The sequence below is a fragment of the Aulostomus chinensis genome, chromosome 18 (genome assembly GCF_037954235.1).
Source record: "Aulostomus chinensis isolate RoL2024-O1b breed Wild chromosome 18, RoL_Achi_v1.0, whole genome shotgun sequence".
In the NCBI taxonomy this organism is placed as follows: domain Eukaryota; kingdom Metazoa; phylum Chordata; class Actinopteri; order Syngnathiformes; family Aulostomidae; genus Aulostomus; species Aulostomus chinensis.
This window is the reverse complement of record NC_141337.1, coordinates 11,596,135-11,621,048: the sequence shown is the minus strand read 5'-3', so window position 1 is coordinate 11,621,048 and position 24,914 is coordinate 11,596,135. Positions and strand designations below refer to the sequence as shown.

The 24,914-nt window shown below is 43.8% G+C and overlaps 1 protein-coding gene across 5 annotated transcripts in view; it reads right to left on the bottom strand.

The window, feature by feature from the left end:
• The window catches only part of tex2 (testis expressed 2), a 52,745-nt gene that overhangs the window by 11,553 nt on the left and 16,278 nt on the right, over positions 1–24,914 (bottom strand). Inside the window, exons 1-4 of one of the 5 annotated variants that reach the window (XM_086185989.1) lie at positions 15,885–16,261; positions 14,094–14,184; positions 5,890–6,035; positions 150–1,869 (exon numbers count right to left, since the gene is read on the bottom strand). In XM_086185989.1, the coding sequence (XP_086042115.1) occupies positions 150–1,844 (1,695 nt within the window). In that variant the 5' untranslated portion in view covers positions 1,845–1,869; positions 5,890–6,035; positions 14,094–14,184; positions 15,885–16,261. Of the gene's footprint in view, positions 1–149; positions 1,870–5,889; positions 6,036–14,093; positions 14,185–15,884; positions 16,262–24,914 lie in introns of those variants that run through there. The other 4 variants (XM_086185992.1, XM_086185988.1, XM_086185990.1 and 1 more) reach the window with 4 other exon arrangements.

Below are 24,914 nucleotides of genomic sequence, written 5' to 3'. Positions count from 1 at the left end.
TGATATCAACAACTTGTGTCAAATCTGAACAACTGAAGCTCAGTGAGGCGACTCTTGGTTATCCTGCAAATCTTTGCCATTTCTATAAAAACAACAAAAAAACAAGACAGCAACAGGCAAAAACTTATCAGCGTTGCGATTTTTCTCACCTTAAATATGCCTGGTTCTTTGATATCCAGCTGAGCAACATTCCATGGCTCTATCCTTCGCCTCCCTGTCCTGGTCCTCAAGGGAGATCGGCGAGGAGCAGATAGCCAAAGGACCAGAACGGCCAACATAAATCCAGCTACTATCCCATGTACCACTGCACATACATATGGAGGCACTGGAAGTACTAAATACCAGTACACCAACTGTGTTAGGAAGACAAGCCCAGTCACTGGTACAGCTGCTACCTCTTCCTCTGCTTTCTCATCGTCCTCTGTATCAAGTTCACTACACAACCCAGTGCTTCCAGTATAGAGCTGCCGGGATCCGGGATGATCCCCATCTGGTGTCTCTGTATCAGTACATAAGTCAAAATCTTCACTGTAAAGTTCACAGAAGTCATCGTCTTCCTGTCGAGCTACCAGGGCTGACATAGAGCAACGACCCAAAGTGAGAGATGGGGACTTGGGGAAGGTGGATGAGGAGGCCTGGGTAAGAGTTGAAGCTGGTGTCAATGAAGGAAAGGAGAAAAAGACAGAGTCAGGACCCTTTCCTGTAGGGGTTTCCTCCTCGTCTTCCCCTTCTGCCCCCTCCTCCTCCTTGATGCTGTAATTGTTGTTACCTTCTGTGTGCCCATTCACCGCTGTCACGCCACTGAGCTCTGATGCACTGGAGGACAGAAATTTGGCACGATGAGTAGCACTTCCTACTACTGCCATGCCAGATTCATCCCCCATGATCTTACTAAAAAGCTGTAAGGGGTCTGACATCACCTCTGACAGCCGCCGCTTGGTATCCTCAATCTTGGCCTCCACCTCTTGAACCTTAAAGAAGGACCTACCATCAGGGGACATGATGGGAGAGGAGGGGGCTGTTTTGGAGTCTCCACCTACCTGACTGGCAATGACAGGGGTGGAGGATAAGCGAGGCTGGGAGAATTGTTTGAAGAGTTGCATGTTACGAGGCGGCCGCTGGGATGCCTGCACTTGCTGCTGATGGGGGGAATGATGAAGATAGTGTTGAAGAGACCCTTCCTGATGTTCCTTTGAAGAGTCCGTGGATAGAGATTTAACAAAAGACTTCATTAAGTGTCTGTGACGTGCATGTGTTGGCGCAACAGTGGTAGGCTGAGGTGTTGGTTCTCTGGACTCAACGTCATTGGACAAGGACCTGACCAGGCTGAGGAAAGGTTTGGAGGATGACAGTGATGCAGACTTACAAGGGGAGGAGGTGCTGGAGCTTGTGGATTGAGGGTTGGCGGAAGGGCGATCAGAAGGCCAAGAGGAGCTGGCGGGAGGGGTGGAGCTAAGGTGGGTGGCGGTGGATGCGGGGATGATAGTCATGGCTGGAGAGGGGGCTTGTGAGTGAGACTTGCTGGAGGAAACGGCGAGCACAGCTGAAGATTCAAACAGTAGCTCCTCTTTCGCCTCCAAGCCTGTAGCAACAGACAGGTTGTCTGCCCCTGAAACTTCTGGACTTGCCTCACCGTCGAATCCAGATCTAACCGATCCAACAGGTACACCATAAAGCTCCTCCTCCTCATCGTCTTCTTCCTTTCCCAGAGCAGAGAAGTGGATGGTGATGGTGTCACGAGAGAGGGAGCGCTGCACCTGCAGCTTGGGTCCAGGGGTGTGACGAGGGGGAGGAGTGTCAGCATGCTGGCCACTTCCCCTGCTGCTGCTGCCGTGACTGCTCATCACCACCCTGCAGAGGGCTCACAGCCTGGGGGGGACGACAGAGGCAGTGCATGATTAGTAATACAATAGAAACTCTGGTGGGAGACACCGAGCAACCAACCGTAGAGCAAATCAGAAATGTGATTTAAAAAGTTCCTCTCACATTGTCGGTACACAGTGCATAGACAGTGTCTGTGGACTGGAGTGTATGTCCACCCTCCCCAATCCATTAGCCCTCATTATACCAGCCTGCAGCTGACAGGCCTGGCCACCCTCTGTCTTCTACTAACTCACTCTCACTATGGCAACGTGATTAATGAGCTATTCCAGAAAACATAAGCCTTGATGTAAAGGGCCATCAACATTTCAGCCATCGTGAAATTTCACAACAAGCCCCTCCTCCCTGTCATCCGCCTGGGCCATCACGTTATCTCTGGTTTAAAGGAACATGTCAATATTTTTGGGAGTTACACTTATTCGTTCATCCATCCATATCCATCCATCCTAGAGTCGGCCCCCCACCAGGAGGCTGACTGCTAGTTAGCTTAGTTGCCTGTGTTGAATGCTAGCATTGTAGAAAGCCTAAAAAATTATGAGCTTTGCACTTCTAACAAAAGCATCCGTTCTTCAAAATGCCAAAATTGGCATTCATTAATGAATATTATCTCGTTAAATAAAAGTCACATAAACCTTTCTTTGACAGAGCTTACTTTCCACATTAATCCAAAATTCTAATTCAATCAATGGCTATGCCAACTTCTGGATTAGCCTGCACAAGTACGCCATCCCTCAAATCATGGCAGAACTGTCGTACAGGAAGACATTAGATTGTTGCTAATGAAGTGGCTGGTGTGTGTACAGAACATAACTTCCTCTCCCTCCCTCAAGAGTAAAAATATGCAGAACATAATCATATCACAAAGTAGCAGTTAAGCTCCACTGATCACAGGAACAAGGCGTCCATTTTATCATCTCAGCCCAGCAGAACAAAAGTCATTCATCATGCGGTGATTCGACTAAGTGAGGCCTCATGTTGTTATTGAGCTACTGTGCCTGCTTATTCTTCTAAATCGGAAATAGAGTCCAATCCACCCCAGTTAGAATGATCAAACAGACAGAGGATAACAAGCATGTGTGCTCACACACATGCAGAAGCATCCTTACACACACACACACACGCACACGCACACACACGCATACACATGCACGCACGCTGAGTTTCTTTGGTTTTCAAGTTTGATATAAAAGGCCGGTAATGGAAGAAGGAGAAACAACAGAGCAGTTAGCTTGTGTGATTGTCTCCTTTTCTGAGAAAGCTTCAGCACCCCTGGGGGCGCTTCGGTTGGCACTGCATCTCCACTGATTGTTTTTGCTGGGAGGGGATAACAGAGCATTTGACTTTCCGAGCTAGCCATTCACTTAGTTTTGATACAACGGGTTGAGTGTGTCATTTTGAGTGTGTGTGTGTGTGTGTGTGTGTGTGTGTGTGTGTGTGTGTGTGTGTGTGTGTGTGTGTGTGTGTGTGTGTGTGTGTGTGGGCCATGGAGCATATATGATGTGCGTGTGTAGCTTGCTAAGGGCACAACAGATGGAACGAAAAACAAGAGAGAGAGAGAGACAGACATGCAAACAACAAAAACAAGAGAGATGAGGAACCAAGGGTGGGGGAGAAGGGTGGTGGTGGGGGTGGGGGCAGAAGTCAACCTTTCAGGGACAAACTTTTGATTCACTTGCAGAATGGCAAGGATGGAGACACAGACCAAAGAAAAAAGAGGAGGGAGGAGGTTTGGAGAGAGTAAAGAGAACCGTGTTATTCCAGTATGACGAATGAGTGTGAAGGTCAAATGGGTGAAATGAGAAGAGTGTTTCCAAGTATTCCTGCAGTTACGAGACAGAAGAGACAATGTGTCACAATCTGGACAGATTAGTTAGGCTGTCACTTCTTCCTCATAAAAATTTCAATTTTTGTGCATTTTGGGATGAAAATTTGCCGAATTTTAGAGTAAGAAAATGATAAATAGGGCGTTGAGAGGAGAGGAGAGGAAAGGACAGGAGAGGAGAGGAGAAAGGAAGAGTCTGGCACAGAGACAAGAATCATCCGGTTAATCAAAGCAAACAGAGCCACTCTAATCAGCTGAAGCCGGCACCCCGGGACACAAGACAGGACGAGACGGAGGTTAAAAGCATTGGGGTGAACGAATGATACGAGAGGAAAAATAGAGAGAGGAGAAGTAGGAAACACATGGGAGAAAAGTAAGACGGGTAAAAAACAAAACCGCACTAAAAACAACCAACTGAACAAGAAAAGAGATAAAAAAAAAAACGTACAAAAAGTAAGTCACAATTTTTTAACACATAAATCATGACTCTAGGGATGTCATGGATGTGAATGTGCATAAAGCCTTCCAAATATAAAAGAGCGTGCGCACCAGAGACGTGCACCAGCTACTGGTTAGCTCTCTGCTAACGAATGTGTCTAAATAATGCAATGGTGTGCAGCCTGTCAAACTTTTAATGTCTCAACAGACTAAACTGTCACATGATCGGAGTGAAATTTCACCTGCGTTTTGCGATGCTCAAAATGTATCCACTGTTTTATGTTGTGGTGCATGTAGCCGATGGGGGAGGGGGGAGGGGGGAGGGGCTGAAAATCCGAGAAATTATTTCCACTGGATGCAAAATTAGTTCACGTCCCTGAGTGCAGGATGAGTCATCAACTGTTTACATTTTTTTTACACGTCTATGATATCTGTGGAATATTCGGAGGGAATTTCTTCGAATATGATACAAACATCCTCTTGGAATCCTCAAGGGTGCACTGAACTGATTTTGGTGGTCAAAGGTCAAGGTCAGGGTGACGGGCACACATCCTCCCCCTCCGTGTGTCACTTTTCTAGTTACAGAAGGAGAAATGTCATACATTACAGTGGAAAAATACTCTTTAGCTACCGATTCCAGTTTTTTGACAGATATTTGGCATTTATTAAGTGATAATTATCAAGGGGCTATAATTTTCAGACTCGTTTCATGGGCTGTATAACAGCAACAACAACTAATTTAACGGGCAGCTTCGAAAAAATTCTCAATGTGCAAGCGTTTCTGGTTGCTGCTAAGTTGTGAAAAGAAGAACCTCACTACAGGCCCTTTTCCCAGCAGATAGTTTGACTTAAACAAGGCTCCATTCCTTTAATAGTCCTAGCAACCATGTATGAAACTGGAGCTCTTGGCCTGGCTAACCATGACTGAATGCGGCCATGATTACAGTTGTTAAAGTCATCACATCTGCTGTGAGAAGGGTCCATTCTGACCAGTCTGAGCAGGGCTCCGGGATTCTCAGTGTCAGTCTGTGTGTTGACGTAATGGGATGCTTCAGCAGGTGTTGAGGACAAACTGACCTCCGCTGAAGGACGTGAAAGCTAACATGCTACGCGCGCAGGAGCCATCCTTGTGAAATTAAATAGAGAAGAAGAAAAGAACATAAATAAATGCTGGCGTCAGGAGGATGGTGAGCAGTGACAGAACAGGAGAAAAACAAGTGGAGAGGGAGGCGACACGGCGAGGTATTATTGGGGAGGGTGGTGCGATAGAGCTGCTGGGAAAGAAAAAAGAAGGGTGACAGGGCAGTTAATACTCTATAGCCCAGAGACACAAATGTACAGAGTTTCTCTTTAACAAGGACTTGAAGGTAGAGTCTGCAGCATGTTCCTAAAATAAAACAGAATATAGAGTTACGAAACATTAATCTTGCTTTCATTTTCTCTGGGCCTCTAGAGGTGTGTGGTGGTGACCACTCTGCCTGTATTTCACTGTTCTTGTTTTATCGGGATGTTTCTAGATGGGGAGTGGATGCCTTCCCCTCGCCAATAACACTGTACAGGTGAGGATGAGCATGGATAAACACAACTAGACACAATTACTTCCTGAGAAAATGGCAGTTGGGCGTGGAGCAGCATATGCTTCCAGTGCCACTGAGAGCGGGAGGAGGGCCCCTTGGTCACAAGCTGCATGAAGCTAACTGGATGTGAACACGCTGACACGTAGGGTGGATGGAGCTGGTAATGAGCACCTGAAGCAGGCAGACAGAGTGTAATGTGGAGCCCTCTTCAGACTGCAGACAAGGTCTCCGAGCAGCAGAGAGTGTAGACACACCACCAGTCTTTGTTCATGCTCGACTGCTCTCTCCAGAGAGAGCAGTCCCAATCACGAAGAAGCCTGGTGACACACACACACACACACACACACACACACACACACACACACACACACACACACTCAAAATGACACATAAACATAGATGGTTAGTTATATAATGGAATTTAGCGAGGGAATGGAAAGACTGCCATTGGTTGTCTCTGCCATGTTTCTTCAAACAAATTTCAAGACAAGAAAAAGAGTATTTAAAGCAGAGCTAAAGATAAACGAGCACGTCAGGTTCATCACAGTCGCTCCAAGCCGGTGAGACAGATGAACCCTCTTTTACTGAGCACAGCAGTCAAGAAAACTCTGATCCCACTCTGACAGCGAGGAAGCAACAGAAATTCTTAAAGTAGCTCTAGGAGCTGTGGAGGTGTTAGTCCTATAACACCAGGCTAGCCTAGCCGATGCTAGCTGGAGGACTGATAGATGGAGGAATAACAGTCTGTGCATGGAGGAGAGCACACGAGGGGGCCTGAAGGGAGGTGACTGTGTGGCTTCCTTGGAAAAATTTGAAAACATCATGTCACGTTTTGGAGCATAATTTGTTTTTCAGTATCCGTCACGCGGTGTGTTTGATCATTACTTGAGTGACAAAGCAGATAATAGCACAAATTCTCACATTGTTTCCTGGCAGTTTTGTTTCAGAATTCTGTTTTAAAGTCATAGTTGTACCTTACTGGGCCTCCATCTTATTCTATGTTTATTTTTTGGACAGCTTCAACTTTTTAATGCTGTGAACTGTTGAGACAGACTAAAGAAAGCAAACCAGTTCACAAAGTAGTATCTGTTTACATCCTCTAATGGCTGAAAGTATTAGATTTGCCCTTTTGTCTGTTTTTCTAGATTCTATTTGTTTTGTAGTTATAATTATTTTAAATTTTATTTATTTATTATGCACTTAATGATATGATTTTTTTTCATCAGATTGATTAAAGTTATTTCAATATAAAATGTAACAGGCACAATGAATCTACGTTCAATAGTCATGAAAATGCCCATCAGAAAACCCACGCTGACTTTTTCAAACAACCCATTTCATCTAACCAACAGTCTAAAGCCAAAAGATATTCAATACAAAGAAATCCAGCAAATATTCACATGTGGCAAGCTGGGAGCAGGGATTTATTTTTAGCACAATTGAAACTATATTTAATATCTTTTAAAATTAGTTTTACAAGTATTTACGTCCGCTTGAAAACCCTCAGTAACACAGGGATTTGTGTCAACACTGGAAGCCTTCGATCTCTCCTACAGAAAAGTGAATAACAAAAATCACTCACGTAGCTGTGCTGGATCAAACCAGTTCCCTTCTACTCTCTCTCTCCCTCTCCCTGTCTCCCTCTCACTCTCTCTCTCTCTCTAACCTAGAAACCAGCGTCAACACATCAAACATCAAACCTTCCTGTGGAGATGAGCGGGTGGTTACCATGCCAACAGAGAAGCTTTCATCTCCTTCTGCACTTAATCTTGCATCCTTTTGTTTGGCAGGGCAGCTCTTCCCTCTCTGTATAACCTTGGTCTCCCAGGAGTGTGAGGAGTGTTTGTTACCACAAGGTGTGTGTGTGTGTGTGTGTGTGTGTGTGTGTTCTTCTACTTGCTATATAGTGAGGAACAGAATACATATACTTTGCATCAATGAAGGTCCTCACAAAAAAACAGGCACAAGGTGTGTTTCTGTGTGTGTGTGTGAGTGTGAGAGAGTGTGTGTACGTGTAGGATGTGTGGGTGCTAAACTAAAGCACAAAAGGAACTGCGACCGTGTAGCTCCACCGTTTTAAGATGGATGAAAGGCAGAGAGAACGAGTGCGTTTCATTAGCTGTTTTGGTTGAAAACCACTAATAATGACCACACCATCAGTGCAGTTTCTCCTGACAACTTCTGCTGTTCACACTCATCTTCTCTGAAAGCATTACGATAAAAGTGTGCTTATGTTCATCATAACAAGCTGCTCAAGTTGCTCCATGTGGGTGTTCCGCTTCACTCCGATTTAAAAACAAACATATATTGATAGCTGCAGATCAATGACTGAACGCACACAAACACAGGAAACCAAAGACATTTCATGATCTGAGTAAAAGCTGCTTGACAGCTTGCAAACAGCCGGAGGGTTTGGTATTAGTCATAATCCAGCCAATTACATGATGAATGGAGTCAGAGAGGGAGGGAGTTGATGAGGGCAGACACAGAAACATTCAAATGTAGGATAAGGATGAACATTGGTATGCTTTTATCTTGAAATGTCTGTCTGGAATAAGCTGAACATAACTTTTACATTTAATTAAAGCAAAAACAGGATGTGAAAATTGGAGATATTATCCTGCGGCTTATATTTTTGAAAAAAAAAAAAAGATAAAATAGGGATGACTCTTAAATACAACATTAGAAATGAATAAGAGGCCAGCGTGGCTCAGAGGTAGAGTGGGCGTCTAGCAACCGCAGGGTCGCTGGTTCGATCCTCACTTCCCCTGGTGACCATGTAGAAGTATCCTTGCGCAAGATACCGATTCCCTAATTGCTCCTGATGGCTCTGCGATGGACTGGCGACCCATCCAGGGTGAACCCCTCCTCTCGCCCAATGTCAGCTGGGATAGGCTCCAGCCCCCCCCCCCCCCCCCCCCCCGCAACCCTTAACGAAAAAGTGGCACAGAAAATGGACGGCTGGAAATAAATATTCATGGATCATTCTGTAAAATTGTTTCAAGCCCTCAGGATGTTTAAGAGACAATTCAAAAAAGAATACTCTTATTTGTGTTTCACATGCTCACACACGTAGAGTGAGGAGAATTAGCTTGTTAGTCACAGAGGGGTAGTGGCTGCTCAGCTCTCTGATTCTGCTTTGTGAAAAAAAAAAAAGATAAATGATTAGGAATAATAAACTCTATTTGCATAGCACCTTTCATACAAAAACTGCAGCTCCAGCACTTTACAACAAGGAAAGAAGAACATTAAAATACTGTAAAAAGAAAATCTTGGAAAGAGAATAAAAGCGGAAGAATTATTACAAGACGGAAAGGAAAATCAGTTTACGATTTTAAAAAAATTCCAAGAAAAAAAAAACCCCATGTAAAACATTTTGAAGTCAATCAAAGTCTAGGCGAGGAATATGATTTGCTGAACCAGAAAAATGTGAAAAGTTCTAGGTGCTTGAGTTAGCGCTACATGTTAGCCGAACACTCGTGGTTCATCAACAGGAGCAGCTACTATCCGATGAGCTATCCATATGAACCCCGAACCTCTCAATGAGTTGAGAGTCAGAAACTGGAAAAGGAGCTCAGAAACATTTGTGTTCATCTTGTCGTTTGTAAAGCGTCACCCAGTGAGGCGGAATCAAGGCAACGTGTCTGAAAGGAGCATCTCACTATTTACCCTGTTACAACTGCAAGAATAAAATCAAACCTCCCAGGGGATTCCTCTTCACACGCATGTTGAAGTTTGCTCGATAAAATCATGCTAAAAGCAAAATCTAATCAGTGCGATGTGAACATGCATGTAGCATTGCAACAACTTATGGGCTGGGTTCTTTTGAATGCATCATGCTACTATTAAATTGGGTTAAATCTATTAATTAGTACACTTGTGTAGCCTATCACATGTTAGTTTACTTAAAATAATATAAACTGTTGGTATTGTAGCTCTTGTCAACTGAAGATGCAGATTATGAAAATGAAGGGAAGTGTGTCGTAGTGCTCTTCCTTATTTATAGCTTAGCTCCCTTGAAACAAGTCAATCAAAATTAAGGGGGAGGGTTAGGTGAAGGAACTGAGGTGCGGCTGTTGCCTTCATGTGGGAATCACAGGTGAAAAACTGCTGACAATGAGGAGCTGGAAGCCACGCTGTTTTCTATCCGTCTTTGTGTTTTTTGTTTTGCGTGCAATTGCACATGATGAAAATTAATTCACATTCACTCAAGTGGCTTTTTTGCTTGTTATGCTGAGTTTATGACAACTCAGAAGTAGGAGTTTCAGCCAGCACACATCACTGTGTTAACGCTGCAATAAATTCAAAGGGTGAAAAAGAGGGCACACTCTAGATCGGTGCTGCGATGTGTCTGAAAGCTGTTGGCCATCCACCAAAAAACTCAAAATAAGAAGAGGAAGAATATAAAATGGCAAAAAAAGAGAGAATAAGTTGTGCCATTTACTGTGTTCCATCTGAATGCCCCCCCCCTTCTTGGAATGTTCATGACCTCATTAGTAGAAATTTTCTGAGAGTTCACAAGTCATGCACATGACTAATGTTGTAATCACAAGTTCCCCACTTACTATTCAGGAAGAGAAACAGCCATTTTTAATGTTGTAAGTGAAACTGAGAGTCAGACCTGTCCCCAGCTGGACGCAGTTAAGTTCAGTTTACCCAACCGTGAACAGAAAGTAAAGATTTACATCTAAGGAGCTATCCTAGAATTTGAAGGGAAACATAAGGTTATGTTGTTGTTTTTTGTTTTAAACTGGACTATATTTGTCTCACTTTTCTAGTCCAAGTAAGTTATTGTTTCTCAAATTTGGGGCAAGGCGAGCGCCGACTGCAGCCTCAGATCATGCTATCATGTAGTCCAATGGGGCAACTGGCTACTGTCAAATTATTCCCTCTAAAAGTGCACTTTTTTCCACGTTGACAGGCTCAGATTGCTAGTATTTTTTTCTAGGTCTTGTTCTCATCTTTGACTGGCACTAGTCATACTAGTCACAGTTGTCAATGCAGATGTGAGGTTAACAAGTCACAGTGCTTTGATAGCATGTTAGTAACTAACTACATGAAACACATCTGGCCACAACTTCAGCATGTCCCTATCAAAAGCTGAATTCTCAGAGTCCAAAATGAGACTTCTCCCCGAGTGGGAGTTGTGGACAGAGACCAGAAGAAATATGACAAGATCAAGCTGAAGGTATAGAAAGATGTTTGCTTCTCTTCATTATGTTGTCTGACAATAACAACAACTATAATATAACAACTGGGCGGCATGGCCGTGCAGTAGTTAGCACTGTGGCCTCACAGCAAGAAGGTTCCAGGTTTGAGCCCCGGCTCCAGCACGGGATCTTTCTGTGTGAGTCTCCATGTTCTCCCTGTTCCTGTGTGGGTTCTCTCTGGTACTCCAGCTTCCTCCCACAGTCCAAAGACATCAAGAGGGGACGAGGCTGATTGATACTCTAAATTGACCGTAGGTGTGACTGTGAGTGTGAATGGTTGTGTGTCTCTATGTGTTGGCCCTGTGATGGACTGGTGACCCGTCCAGGGTGAACCCTTGCCTGAAGGCTGCTGGGATAGGCTCCAGCCACCCCACAACCCTTAACAGGAATAAGCAGTAGAAAATGGATGGATGGATGGATGGATGGATAATATTACAATAATAATACTAAGAAGAAGAAGAATCTGAGTTTGTGAGTGTGAAAAAAATGAACTTTTAGTTGTTGAAATTTGACAGCAGCTAGCAGCCTCATTGGATAACATTATAGCAGGCTCTGAGGCTGCAGAAAGTTCTGGCCTTGCTCAATATTGCTGTAAAAAATGGTTATTTCCATCATTCACTTGGACAAAATTTTTTTTGAAATACTGTTCATGTTCAAAAAAACGAAGCCTTTAAGTGCTATGCATTCGCCTCATAAACAAATATGCATACCAAGAGTGTATTCATAACAGAAGAAGCAGAAAGTTCCACCTGAAGTGGGCGAATACACTCAGTGACTCGTGAAAAGAAAATCCCACAAGAAAGTGGGAAGTTCTTAAACCTGTCTCACCATCGTTAGTTCAGTCTGTACTCACTAGTGCAGGCGATTGTGATGTCACACAATATTTCCCATTTTGCTTTTGCAAATTTGTCTTCCTAGTGTAGTTATTTTTGCAGCTAATATAAAACCAGTAGAAAAACTGACCTCCTGAGCTTTGTTTCAGAAACAGAACAGCCCTTGTGAGTACAACCATGTTTCCTGTTTGTTGGTGTTGAGCAAACATCTGAAAAAGCCACTTCCCAACTGCATGAACACAATATTAATAAGTAGGTCACATCTCAGTGTGTGTGTGTGTGTGTGTGTGTGTGTGTGTGTGTGTGTGTGAGTGTGTGTGTGTGATATGATCAACTCAAGAAAAACTTCCTCATCTCTCACTCAATTAACTTCCTGCTTCATGAGATTGTCACAATGGGAGGAAAATCCCCTTCATGTGCTCTCTTTCTCTCGAGCTGCTGCCATTAGAATTTCCCCTGAATTTAAAAAGACATGGGGTTGTATCTGTTTTTATACGTTTGGTACCTCCATTCAGGTCAAAACCACTTAAATAACAATCATGTTAGCACACACCAACCTACTGTTTGACCTTTGAACACCATAAGATGACAGTTCAGGATAATACTTCTGTCTGGGAAACAATGTTAGAAAAGGAAAGTTAGCGTGTGAGTGTCATAGTAGCTTATGATGGTGTTTAAGTCATTTTCATTGAAGGGGAAGCTGCGAACACACACACACACACACACACACACACACACACACACACACACACACACACACACAGTGTAAGAGCAACAATTCTTCTAAAACCTCCCAAAAATTACAGCTCCAACAGTGTGACCTCTACGTAGTCTGACATTCTTCAAGAATTATTCTCTGAAATAAAACATACTGTGTTTTATTTGCTCCAATTCTGTGTCAGTTTACATCTTACCTGAGCATGAGGATTACCAGTCAGCTCTTTGGGAAATAGATCTATTTTTCAAGCCAGACAAGAAGATAGCTAGATAAAGACCGGCTGTCTGCTAGTTAGCTTAGCACAACGAATGGCAGCAGATGGGAAGTGCGAGCATACAAACATCTTGACTGCTCAGTTTACAAAACCATCTTAGTTTGTCTAGAAATAATCCTCCTCATCCTCTCCTGCAATGTCAGCCATGATTAGCAGGATGCCACTTTTCTTCTACTCGTAAACATATGTTTACGGTTTTCAAGGAATGTTTATTTTGAATGCTATCATATTTCTATTCATGCAATGATGGGAATGCTGGCAAAGACTCTTTTGGGAGAGAATGCATTTCATTACTTTTGATGGAGGTATGCTAACCTGCTCATCCACTTATCTTTGGTTATGCTAAGCTAACTAGCATTCAGCAGGTCTCTGTGGGTCTCAGCTTGCTACTGGACACACACAGGAGAGAAGGGTCTCCATCTTCTTGTCTGGATCTGATGGTGCATTTCTTTGATGAAATTAGCAGCAGAATGTCTACAATCTCCAAATGACATTTACAGTATTAGATCAAATATGATTGAATCTGACTTTCTCCATTTTCCAATTGTGACTGTTACAGAATTATTATTATTATTACTACAGGTGATTGAAATGTTGATTTACCAAAGTCATGCTTTTTAAACCAAGTCACAATGAAAATCTACAACAGCACACACGTGCACAAACATGTATAGTGTTGCGTGGATAAACTTAGCCTCTCAATAACCATAAAGAGGGAGCATTAAGGTCAACTGTTGACAGCTGGCCAGAACCCCTGAAGCTGAACTTAAGTTCAAAAACTGAACAGCAGTTCAACCAGAAAACACCCGCTTCACACACACACACCCACACACACACACACTAATATACCCTATAAACACAACACACTTCAGCACTTTATCAGCTTCACACTCTACACACACCAAATGTGTTTGGTATTTTAAGCTTTCCTTGGAACCTGTAATTTTACAGAGTGAGGGCCTTGTGACTGGGAGTGTGCCATCAAGCCTTTTTATCCACCAACAATAGCTTATTCAGACGGGTCAGCTGTTGCTGTTTGTTTTTTCCTCCCAGTATTTGGTCTGATAGAGCTCCTGAAAAGTACTCGCTTTAGACTCAGCTGACACGAAACAAGACACTGCCCTCTTCATCTACAAACACACATCAGTGTGAGATGTGAAAATGTGTTCAAAATGTACAGAAAAAGAGCCATAAAGGGGGTTTTGATGGAGGTGGGGAGCAGTCATTCAAGGCTGTGGATAAGCTGCAGCGCGCTCTCACACACACACACACACACACACACACACACACACACACACACACACACACACGAGAAGAGAGAAGACAAGAAGATGTGTTACCTTGAGATTTTACAGGCATTCAATCTACTCCTGCAACATAAGCGACACTGACACGCACACAGCACGGCCATGGATCATGGTGCTATCACGCCTAGAAAAACAAGACGGAGAAAGTGATCTTCAGGAGACAATGTACAAATTTAAGATTAAAATGCATATAAACAGCAGGGTATTGAACTTATATTCTTGCATCGCTTCAATACTGTCGAGGATTGAAAGATGTTTTACATTTTAATATCAAATTTCAATATCTAAGGGATAAATCTCCAGGGGGGCAGCATGGCTTGGAAGTAGCTTCTAGCGTCTAGCAACTGAAGGGTCGCTGGTTCAATCCTGACCATGTCGATGTCCTTGACCAAGATACCAAACCCCTCATTGCTCCTGGTGGCCCTGTGACGGACTGGTGTTTCCTCCAGGGTGAACTCTGCTTCTTGCCCAATATCAGCTGAGATAGGCTCCAGCCCCCCCACCCCGACCCTTAACCGATAAGCAATGTAGGAAATGGATGGATGGATGAATGGATGGGTGGATGAGTACATCTCCAGGTTTGGGTTTATTACCTCCTCCAAGGAAGCCATGTTTTCAGTTGTGTTTTTCTCAGCAGGAAAACACATCAACTATGCGGCCGATTTTCACCAAACTTATCAATTAAATTTCCTTTATTCGTAGCGCCACCTGCTGGCAACAGGAAATGTCTTCTTTGTTTCACAGTCTTACTGTGCTAAAACAGCCTGTTTCACTATAGAACAGGAAACTGTTTTCGGACTCCTCATGATCAGATTTTCCCACATTTCACGTATTTGATGAGTTTCCCAGCCTGTAAGCATCTACAGGCTAAATTTAAGTAATAGCGACACCCAGTGGTTACAGGAAGTAAGCCCGATGTAATGAACAATTCATTTCACTCCATATTGATGGGGGTGGTCTTCATGAGATGTACAGCGACAACATGTAAAGTAAGTGTGTGTGTGTGTGTGTGTGTGTGTGTGTGTGTGTGTGTGTGTGTGTGTGTGTGTGAGTATTCTAGTTCCACCTAGTGGCATTTGCACCTCCTTGAATGCATTTGTCTGTTCCTTCATACAAAGTCCAGAGAAAGGGATTGTGATGTTCCTCACTCTAAGGAGCAGCCAGACACTCAGATGTGTGCAAGGGTGCAAGAACCCTCTCATCCCTGCTTGCAGCTTTAATGAGGGCCTGAGCATGTTGAGTACCATTAGGCACAAGTTTGCCAACATGATGGACCATAAACTGTTAAAAAAAAAATATATATATATATATATCATTCAAGAACCTGAAGCCAGGTACTGGTAAAAGCACTGATTCTGAAATTTTCTATGACACTCAGCCCTCTAACAAGATGGAAGGATGAATATTAGTATTATTTGAACGCAGCTGGTGAGCTGTGGCCTGCTGCTTCCAGCTGAAGAGGCGCACTTGGGAACCTGGACAGTTTACAGCAGGATAATGAGCTGCCCCACGCATGACATCCGCCACCTACCTAGACAGCCACTTCCTAGAATAAACCAGTTCACATGGCAGCAGTGAATTTAGCCGAGCCAGGGAGAAGCGATTTAAAGGGGAAGTCTTCTGCGCTGCATCATGACTTCCTCATATTAACACTGTTGCTAGGAATTCTGTTCAAATTAGGCCGGCATTTACCATCTAATCTAGAATATTTCAAGCTCCAGCCGCCCCCTTTGTCTTCCTCCTCCAAACTGACGGCACCCATGGGTCCGTGAGCTGACTCTGAGGGCGAAACGACAAAACAAACAAACAATCAAACAAACGCACCTTTAGTCGTCCCGTGGTTACCGCATCCTCATCTCCAGGCCACATCCATCTAAGCTTTCAATCTGCGTAATGCGAACGGGTTCCCTGCGCGGGGAGCCTGCGGAGGCGCGGATCACGGTGGGGATGCCAAGGGTCGGCCTGACGCTGCAACGATCAGAGCTGATCCGCGGCACAGGTTTCCGCCGCAGACACACGAGATCTGGGCGGGTATTGTTTTGGTGAATGGGAGATGGTGAGCACCACACCCCCCTCCCCTCTCCTCACCATTTAAATCACATCTAACCTCGCAGAAACAGCCCATCGCCCGCACGCCTGGTGATTCATATTTCAGTGTGTTGCAGCAGGAGAGTGAGAGCTGCGTCACGGCGTTGCGGTGTGTCCGGATAGCCCCCCCTCCTCCCGCCGCCCCGCAGACGGCATCACCAGCCTCATCCCTCAACTCTAACCCACACTGGGGCGAAGATCAGATTCATTCAGCATGTTTGTAGCAGGTTTGTTTTTCTGGGTTTTTTTTTTTTTTTTGGTTTTATTTTTAAATCTAAAACACTTTAAATTTGTGCAAAAATAAAAGTGCAGAACAGATCCTTTTTGCATCATCATTACCATGATACTATTTATTCAATTTGCTCTTTCACACAAGGAAAAACATCCTATCCCTGCTGGTTCCATTTGAACTTGAGTGTTGTCATAAAATTCGCTTTGGCAGGCTGCAAGTGATGACATCACGGTAAACCAGCTGAGGGAGTCCGGGCTCTGCCTTCACTCGTCATCACCTGTTAACAGGATGCTCGACCATCAACTAACTGCCAAGTTTCGTTCGGTTCAGCTGAAAGTGATTCTCAGCAGCGAGGTGAGAGCGGAAGGCTGGAGTAGGGAGCCATCTAGTGGACATCAGGCGCCAGACATCTCTAGACTGCATCACTGGCTGACAAAACTTGACGTGTATTTTGTTTTAAGCATATTACGAGGTGTTTAGGATGTGTCATACGCTCACAATCCCATCCACATATGTATTGAGGTACACAAAAATGTATCATATTTTAGAAAATATATAATAATGTTTACCGGGGGGAGAAAATGTAAGTGCCACATAAAAGTCCATAAATTGCCTACCCTTCTATTCCTCTCCCACATACAAAAAGATTTATATATGACATGATTATGCACTTGTTTTCTCCTTCTACAGGTTAAACTGCTGGTTACGAGATGTCTCCGACTTCTTCATAAAGTCCATTCTCAGTATTTGCGTGTTAAATATGAGGCAAGGGCTGGCTTCCAAAATGTTTGTGATGTCATAAATCACACATCACTTCTCAGTGAGCACGCAGGAAAGTTACGCTTTTACTCGTGAATAAAAAATTGTAAAAATTAATTAATTAATTAATTAATTAAACAAAGAGTTGGGACCAAAAATGGTCTTACAGAATCCAACAGGTCCAGGCACCAAAGGCAGGCTTGACATGTTAAAAATCTTCAACCTCAATTGATGTGGTTTTTTTTGTGGTTGTTGTGATTTTGTTCCTGTCTGTGCAGAATGTCTAACTTTAATCTGGATGCTTTCTGGTTCTGCCAATAATCTGATTTTGGCGGGCGAGGCCTTGGTATCTCTTCCTGTATCTGAGACAGGTGTTGACATCCCGACAAGATTCCCTCCTGATATCCAGCATCCCGCAACTGCAAACAGTGAACATCTTTACTCCTTTGAGCGCCACCCTCTTAAAGAGCCATACAGACGTCCATCCTTTAAGATCGACTTCACACGTAAAAAAAAAAAAAAAATTATATATATATACATATAACAAATACTGTAATGTGAGTCTCACATTCAATAATGTTACTGGGAGGCTTCAAGTTTCTATACTTGTGCATCTTGAATTCTGGACCAGATCCTGCTCACAGGACCGTCTCCAAACATACAAACAAAACAAAAAGAGAACCAGAGCATCACTAAGCTTAGAGAAACCGTTCGCTTTTCCCCATGAATGTGAGAACGGCCTCCCGTTGTCTGCGTACATCATCCTACACAGTAAAGTTCAAACTGAGGGAAGAGGAAGGAAAACACACTTGTGACTGCAGGAGGATCTTAATGGTCGCTCTCATCTCCTACCAGACGGTTGTCATTACACGTTTACATTTTCATCTGAAGCTTCATTAACAGCCGAGAAACCAAGAGGAGAAACAAATAAAGATAATGTGATATTCATGAGCATTAGATTTTAATGATTTTTTTTTTTTTTTTAGGATAAGTGAAATAATGAAAGAAGAAAAAAAAAAGAGTGTGCTGCGTGTACCTGATTGTGCTTACATCACATCTTTTGTTCATTGTGCTCAGTGTTCATGCTGGCCGTGTGTTTAAAGAAAAAAAAAAGAATACAGCTATAAATAAAAGAGGGTCAACTATTCCTTATATAACGGCGGCTGGGTCTTTTGTAAGGCTTCAGTAGCTCCCTCTACCTCTCAAAAGTTATTTTACAGAATGATTCACATCAAAGCACTTAGGACCCCTGCTGTTCGACTCAAAGGCCAGACAGCCCATCTCCATTCTGATGTGCTAATAACCAGCCCTTTATGAAGTTCACCGAGCCCACTCCTCTCTAGATCACTGCAGATGGTGAGCCCAGCTAATAGCTGGAAAAGGAGCTCACACCGCCACCTCGTTTGGACTCCTTTGAACTCAACTGTATACAGATTGAGCAGGGGGGCAACCATATGCATGCTTCTGTGTGTATTTGAAAGTAGGATTCACTCAGTGTGTGTGTGTGTGTGTGTGTGTGTGTGTGTGTGTGTGTGTGTCATTAGCCTGTCACTGCAGGGGGAGCAACATGAAAGCCTCTCTGCAATGTCCTCAGTTCTGCCTCAACCTCATCCGGACATTTTGAGAGCCAGGCAACATTTTTTTTGTGTGTGCACGTCACGCACAAGACGTGCACGTCACGCACAAGACGTGCACATGCATTTTAAAGGAACACAGCAACTTTTTTGGAAATGCACTTATTTTCTCTCCTCCCGCAAAAGTCGGACAAGAAGACAGTCACTTGGTGTTAAGATTAAGATCCGTCCTGATGTGATCTGATCCAAAGTGATCAACTCTGTTAAGTGTGATTACACGTGTCTCCTGTGGTTGGATCTCATTAATCTACTCTGCATGAAACACTTACAATACTTGAGATAACAATGATCTAAATCATCAACTTTACCTCTGACAGCTTGGATTTATTACAAGCGGGAATGTTTCTTATTTGTGATCAAGACAGCAAGTAAGTATAAGTCAGAAATTAAAAGCTGAGCAGGGGTGTTGACACAATATAGACCGGGTCTGGTCCTCACTGTGTTTTTGACAAACCAAACTACCAAATACGCTTAATTCAGCTGTAATAATATCTCTACATTAGCTTTTCACAAGTGCAAACATTGCAATTATATGCCACACTTCCTGCACTAATCATTGGGTATTTCTGCTGGAATAAAGGATATCCTTTAATGAGGCCCAGGACGCATTTTCCTACATACTAAAAGAAGAACGCACACTGAGAGAACACGGCCACATTTATCTCACAGAACCTCGAGTGTGTTCACACCTGGGGCTAAGGCAGAGCACTTGTGACCAGATTGCTCAGGACGGACCTTACTATCAGGCATGCACAGGACCATAGTCATCCTTCTCTCCTCTGTGGGTGCATGAGGGAGCTGAGACCCACAGAGACCTGCTGATGGCTAATTAGCTTAGCACAAAAGATTGTTAGTGGATGGACATTTTAGCTCTACCTCCATTAAATACATCAAACTTTTCTTTAAACTTCACAATTTGACGAGAAGTTAAACGTCAAAAGACACTGTAACTTTGGAATCCCAAAGCTGGAACTTCTGTCTCGAAAGCGCACTGTGACTTGATGCAGCACATCAAGAGAACCTTGAACCAGAGCACACAGAACTGCGGCTTTTGGAAACTTAGTGCACAAGTCACCTGCCCATCCATTACTATACATTGTACTACGCCAACTAGCTGTCTCTGATGGTCTCAGCTCCCTGAAGCATCCAGAGAGGAGAGACAAGTATCTAGATTTCTGTCTGGCTCTGGGGACGATGTCAAATAAGAATATTTCCTGAAAAAGTCGGCGTGTTCCTTTAAAGCCAATCAATAGTCTTGACTGTGTGAGAGTACACAGAAGTGCGTACAAGGTGCTTTCACTTCTCCACACAGGCCTTCCTTTGTTGTGTGTAACCTTTTGATCTAAATGAAGAAGAAGAAAAAAAATCAGGGCTTAGGTAGGCCAATGTGTTTGAGAGGGGAGGTTATGCTAAAAGGGGTAGAGAGGGGGGGTGGGTTGCCACCTTTTCATGTTACCTCTCCTCTGTTCAGCTTCATAACAAATGTCAACGCTGATAACAAAGCCTCATTTACATATCATAATCCCCATCTCTCGACCTTCTGATCAGGTGTACTTGGAAGCAGGGCTGTGTTCTTTCAAAAAAACGAGATAGAGAGCAAGAGACGAGAAAACTCTGTTCACTTTGAAAACTGTTTGAAGTTCTCTGCCAGAGTTCAAATAACACTAAAACATGTGCATGGCATTGAGTGGCTGATTTGTATTAAAAAGAGGAAAGGCAGAGGGATGGAGGGATGAAAGGGGGTCAGGGAGGGAACTTTCTGGAGCTCGTAAGGGCAAAATCCTTTGGATCTCATGTCACTGCACATACAGGAGACAGGGCTCATTTATATTCAAACTTTGAACTAAAAAAAAAAAACGACTCCTCAGATACGCCAAACAATATAACTTTTCCTTCAAAAGTTGCTTTTATGTTGATGATTAATGCACCGACGTCTTTACAGTTTGTGGTTATTATTGAAGGGTATGGAATTGCCAATGAAATGTCACATTTGATGGTGATAAAAAGCTACTGATTTTGTTCTATTCACGCTGCTTCTGTGGAGCTCTGGCTTTTGGCAGAATGAGAGTTGTGGGATCATGGCAACGTTTTGCGAAAGGGTCAAGGTGTGTGTGTGTGTGTGTGTGTGTGTATAACTTTTGTTTATTCTGCATGTCATAGCAACAGAGCCAAAAGGTCTTGGACCACCCCATCTGTGTGTTCACACACTTCATCATGTACCGCCACACTGATCAACAGTAGCGTAACTGTTCATACATCGGGGTTGGATGCTACTATGTCTCCACTCCCTCTTGGCTTGGACGGACTCTTCTCAGCAGCCTACCGTTTCTGATTCCTAGTCCCAGACGTTCTTTTCCCATGTGTGAAGAGGGCCTCCAGCAGAGATGCTTCAACTCCTCCACATTCTCATAGTCTTCTGTTTGGCCAGAGTTGTAAAGCTGGGCCCTGGGAGTCGCCCGCCTCCACTCTGATCCACTCAGTCTAGCTCTACAGCAGAGGCTGTCCTGCCAGCTCCTTTATCCCAGCTACCGCACATCTAGGGCGGGCAAAGCCAGAATGACAGTCCCCCGCTGCCACCAGAGCCTCCATCTCATTTCCCCCTGTAGCTGCCCACCACCCCTCTCAGCTTTTCAATCTTCGAAGCAATTAGAAGGAGATCCCTTTCTTTTGTCGTCTATCCGTGGAGAGAAGAAAAGAAAGAGATTGAGGGGAAAAAGACGATGAAGGGCCAAGTTGCTGGTGGTGGTGGAGCTCAGGCCTAGCCAGGAGCCACTTCTGAAGTCCTGGGTATTAGGACTCACATGGTTTGTTTGGAAAGGCTTCTCCAGGGGCCAAAGTGGGATTACGTTGCAGATTTCAAGTTCCCATGGAAGGGGCCTATACCAGCTAGGGCTTTGGTGGGTGGGTTTCAGGTTGGGGGCCACAGAAGAGGTCTTTATGAGTTTGGGGTCTGTCTGAATGGAAAGGGCCAACTCCCAGCATGCTAGCCCTCCATATTAGATGGACACAGAGAAGCTATTGAAGTTCCCCAGACTTCCCCCTTTTATTTCTTCCCTTTTCTCTCCCTTGCGCTCCGCTCTTGAAGGCTTAACTGTTTGCCGGTGGAGAAAGAGAGAAAAGATTATTCTCTGAACTGACAGAGTGCTGAAATGATTCTTGAATTCATTTTTATGATGAAAATCCCATCTGTGATTTTGTGCAAACCTGATATGACACGACTGTTGAGAGCTTCACGTCCAGAGCCGTAGCTCTGAGGACGGAACGTGGTCACCATTTCTCTTTGAGTTGAAGATCGCTGGTTTTTATAGACTTGTGGAAATAGCTTTTATTCTGAAACGAGGGAAAAATTCAGCAGCCTTAGTCATTTCAAACAGTTCATACCGGTTTCGCAAAGAGTAGAAAATCTTACACAAAACTAGCTGTTGCAGTCATTCTTGGCCTGTCTTGAATTGATAAACTACTCTAGAACACGAGAGAAAGCGATCAAAACGCAAACTCGGGAAATACAGCTGGAAATTACTCAAGTAAATTACGTGAAATATATCTAGAAGGAATGAAAACCAGAACAAAAGGCAATATAAAGAGAGCAAGCAGGAGCCAAGGGGACCCTGGAGGGGCCTTTGAAGAAGCACCATTATGGTTTTTGTAATATATGATCAAATGCGGGGGAGCATCATTTAAATAGGTGGAGAACCCCCACAGAGAGACTTGACATGCTCATTTTAGCAGAAAAAACCGATTCGTCGTTTCAAGATGACATGGTGCATCGCTCACAGTCCTGGAAGACACCAGGGTGTCAGGTATATTGAAATACCACACAGGACCCAACCACCACCCTCCTGTTCCTGTTGTGGGTTTTTGTGATTTGTACTTTTCCGTTTCTTGGTTTGTTTGTCAGAACCAAATCTAGTGTCCCTCCCGCTAGGTTGCAGCTCTTGCTCTAAATTCTTACTGCAAGAAAATTTTCACAACACGTTCATTACTCGTAAGGGGAGAAAAAAAAAACTGTAAATGAGCAAGAGACAAAAAGAAATCTAAAGAGTTCATTACAGTCTGTGAGACGCTCAAATCCAACAACAGATAGGAATGAGGGTCTATGGAGCAACTGTATACAACTGTTACATGGAGTCCACTGAGGGTTTTTTGTTTTTAAAACATTTTAGGGTCTGACAATGAGATTTTGTGGGTGAGAGCTCTTTTGCAATGCCCTCCTTTAATTGAGATATATCGGAAGCGCATTTCCCTGCCCTCTAGTGTTGACTTTGTGGTACTGCAGTTTCTTATTTCCAGGACTAGGACAGCAGCACTAGGACAGCAGCACTATGACTGTAATGCCCATGGGGAAAATGTTTGATGTCAATTTTATGTGTAATCAAGATCTAAGCTCTCATTCAAGCACCAGGTTTTGTTTTCTTTTTAAATCAAAAGCTGAGAAGATCAAGTGAGCACAACAGCTTCGGTATCGACTGCAAACACATCAAGAGAGTGTGTGTGTGTGTGTGTGTGTGTGTGTGTTAGACTTTGGGACACACAAACCAGACTGAAGACCAGTTAACAGGGGATGGCATGTGCAATTTAAACAAACAACCGAGTCCCCACTTGGTAAAATGCTGATTTTTTTTTTTTTGTGTCAGTGGTTGAAGTTTAGCGTTAGGCTAGTGGTTGGAGTAAGTCTCCAGGAAATGAGTCCCCACAGTGCTTTTCATTTCTTTTTTTATTATTTTAAGCTGAGCACTTGAATTTAATTTAGGTTACAGTAAGGTTGTGGTTCCGCTAACCCCTCAAGAACTCAATTTAAAGAAAGAGAAAGAGATGTTACTTTGTACGTGTGTGTGTGTGTGTGTGTGTGTGTGTGTGTCTCCTCATTCGTGAGTGCGTCCACGACAAGAAAAGTCTGTTCCAACTTCATCCTGCATTGATGCATTAACTTATGAATCATCACTCTCCAGATGTCTCCCACCCCGCCGTTCCCTCCTGCCCTTCAATCTCTGCTGTCACCTATAGTTTGCCCTCCTACCCCCTCAGCACCCCATTCGTCTTTGTCTGCAGACCAAACAGCCTCAATCCACCCCCCTGTCCCACCCAACCCCAACCCCCTCCAACCATATCCCTTTGAGCTGTGCCGCCGCAATGCATAAATACATAAATCTGGTGTCAGAGTATGTGTGTGTGGTGGGGGATGTTGACATATAGACGATGGGCCGGCAACCCCACAGGCAGACCCCTTTCATGTGTCACCAGATTACAGACGCTTAGTGTTTACACACCAGACCCATCTAGACACACAACCAGACCCCCTCCCAAGCTCTGCCCCAGCTGTGTCCCCACCAGAACCTGTCACCCTGGCTGGTGAAACTCAGGGACAAAGACCAAAAGTCAAGGTGGTGGTGCCAGACGGATGCTCTGATCTGAGCGAATGCCACAGACCTGATGAGGGATACAGCCAGAGGTCAAAGGCCAATGGGGCTGTAAAAAAAAAAAAGAAAAAAAAGAAACTCAGCTGACCTCCTCATGTTACCCAATCAAGTTATGTTATGACAGTGATTTGGATGTTATGGTGTCGTTCCTGATTACCGAGATCAATGTAAGAGCTGTCACACCACCGCCATGATGTCACGGCTGAGAATCAAAGTACAACTCATCAGTTTTGTTGAACGATCCTGTTTTTACTCTGCTTCAATATTTGCACCTGTTTTCATCCCTCCCATTTTATTAATACATTTTCATCTATCAAGTAATTATTCACACAAACACACACACTTTTTCATTATTATTATTATTATTTTGCATTAACTGTGGAGTTGTTTCTGCTGTTGACCCGGCAAGCAGACCTTCCCTGCAGTGGGTCACAGGCCAGCCACCATGTGGCTCATCAAAGTAAGAAGACCACAAACAACTGGACAACACTGTGGCCTATGCAGCCAGTGGATCACCCACCCACCCATCCAACCTGCAAATTTGCTTTACTAATGTTAAACCATTAATCAGCTGGTTTGATTCATCTCCTTCTCTGCATGTTTTCAAGGAGGCAGTGTCAGCAGCGACCTGACCAGGCTGTCACCCTCCACCTGCAGCAGGCCAGTGTCCCTGTGGTGCCAGTGCAAGGTCCATCAGGCATCAACAAGCTCACCTAAATCAGTG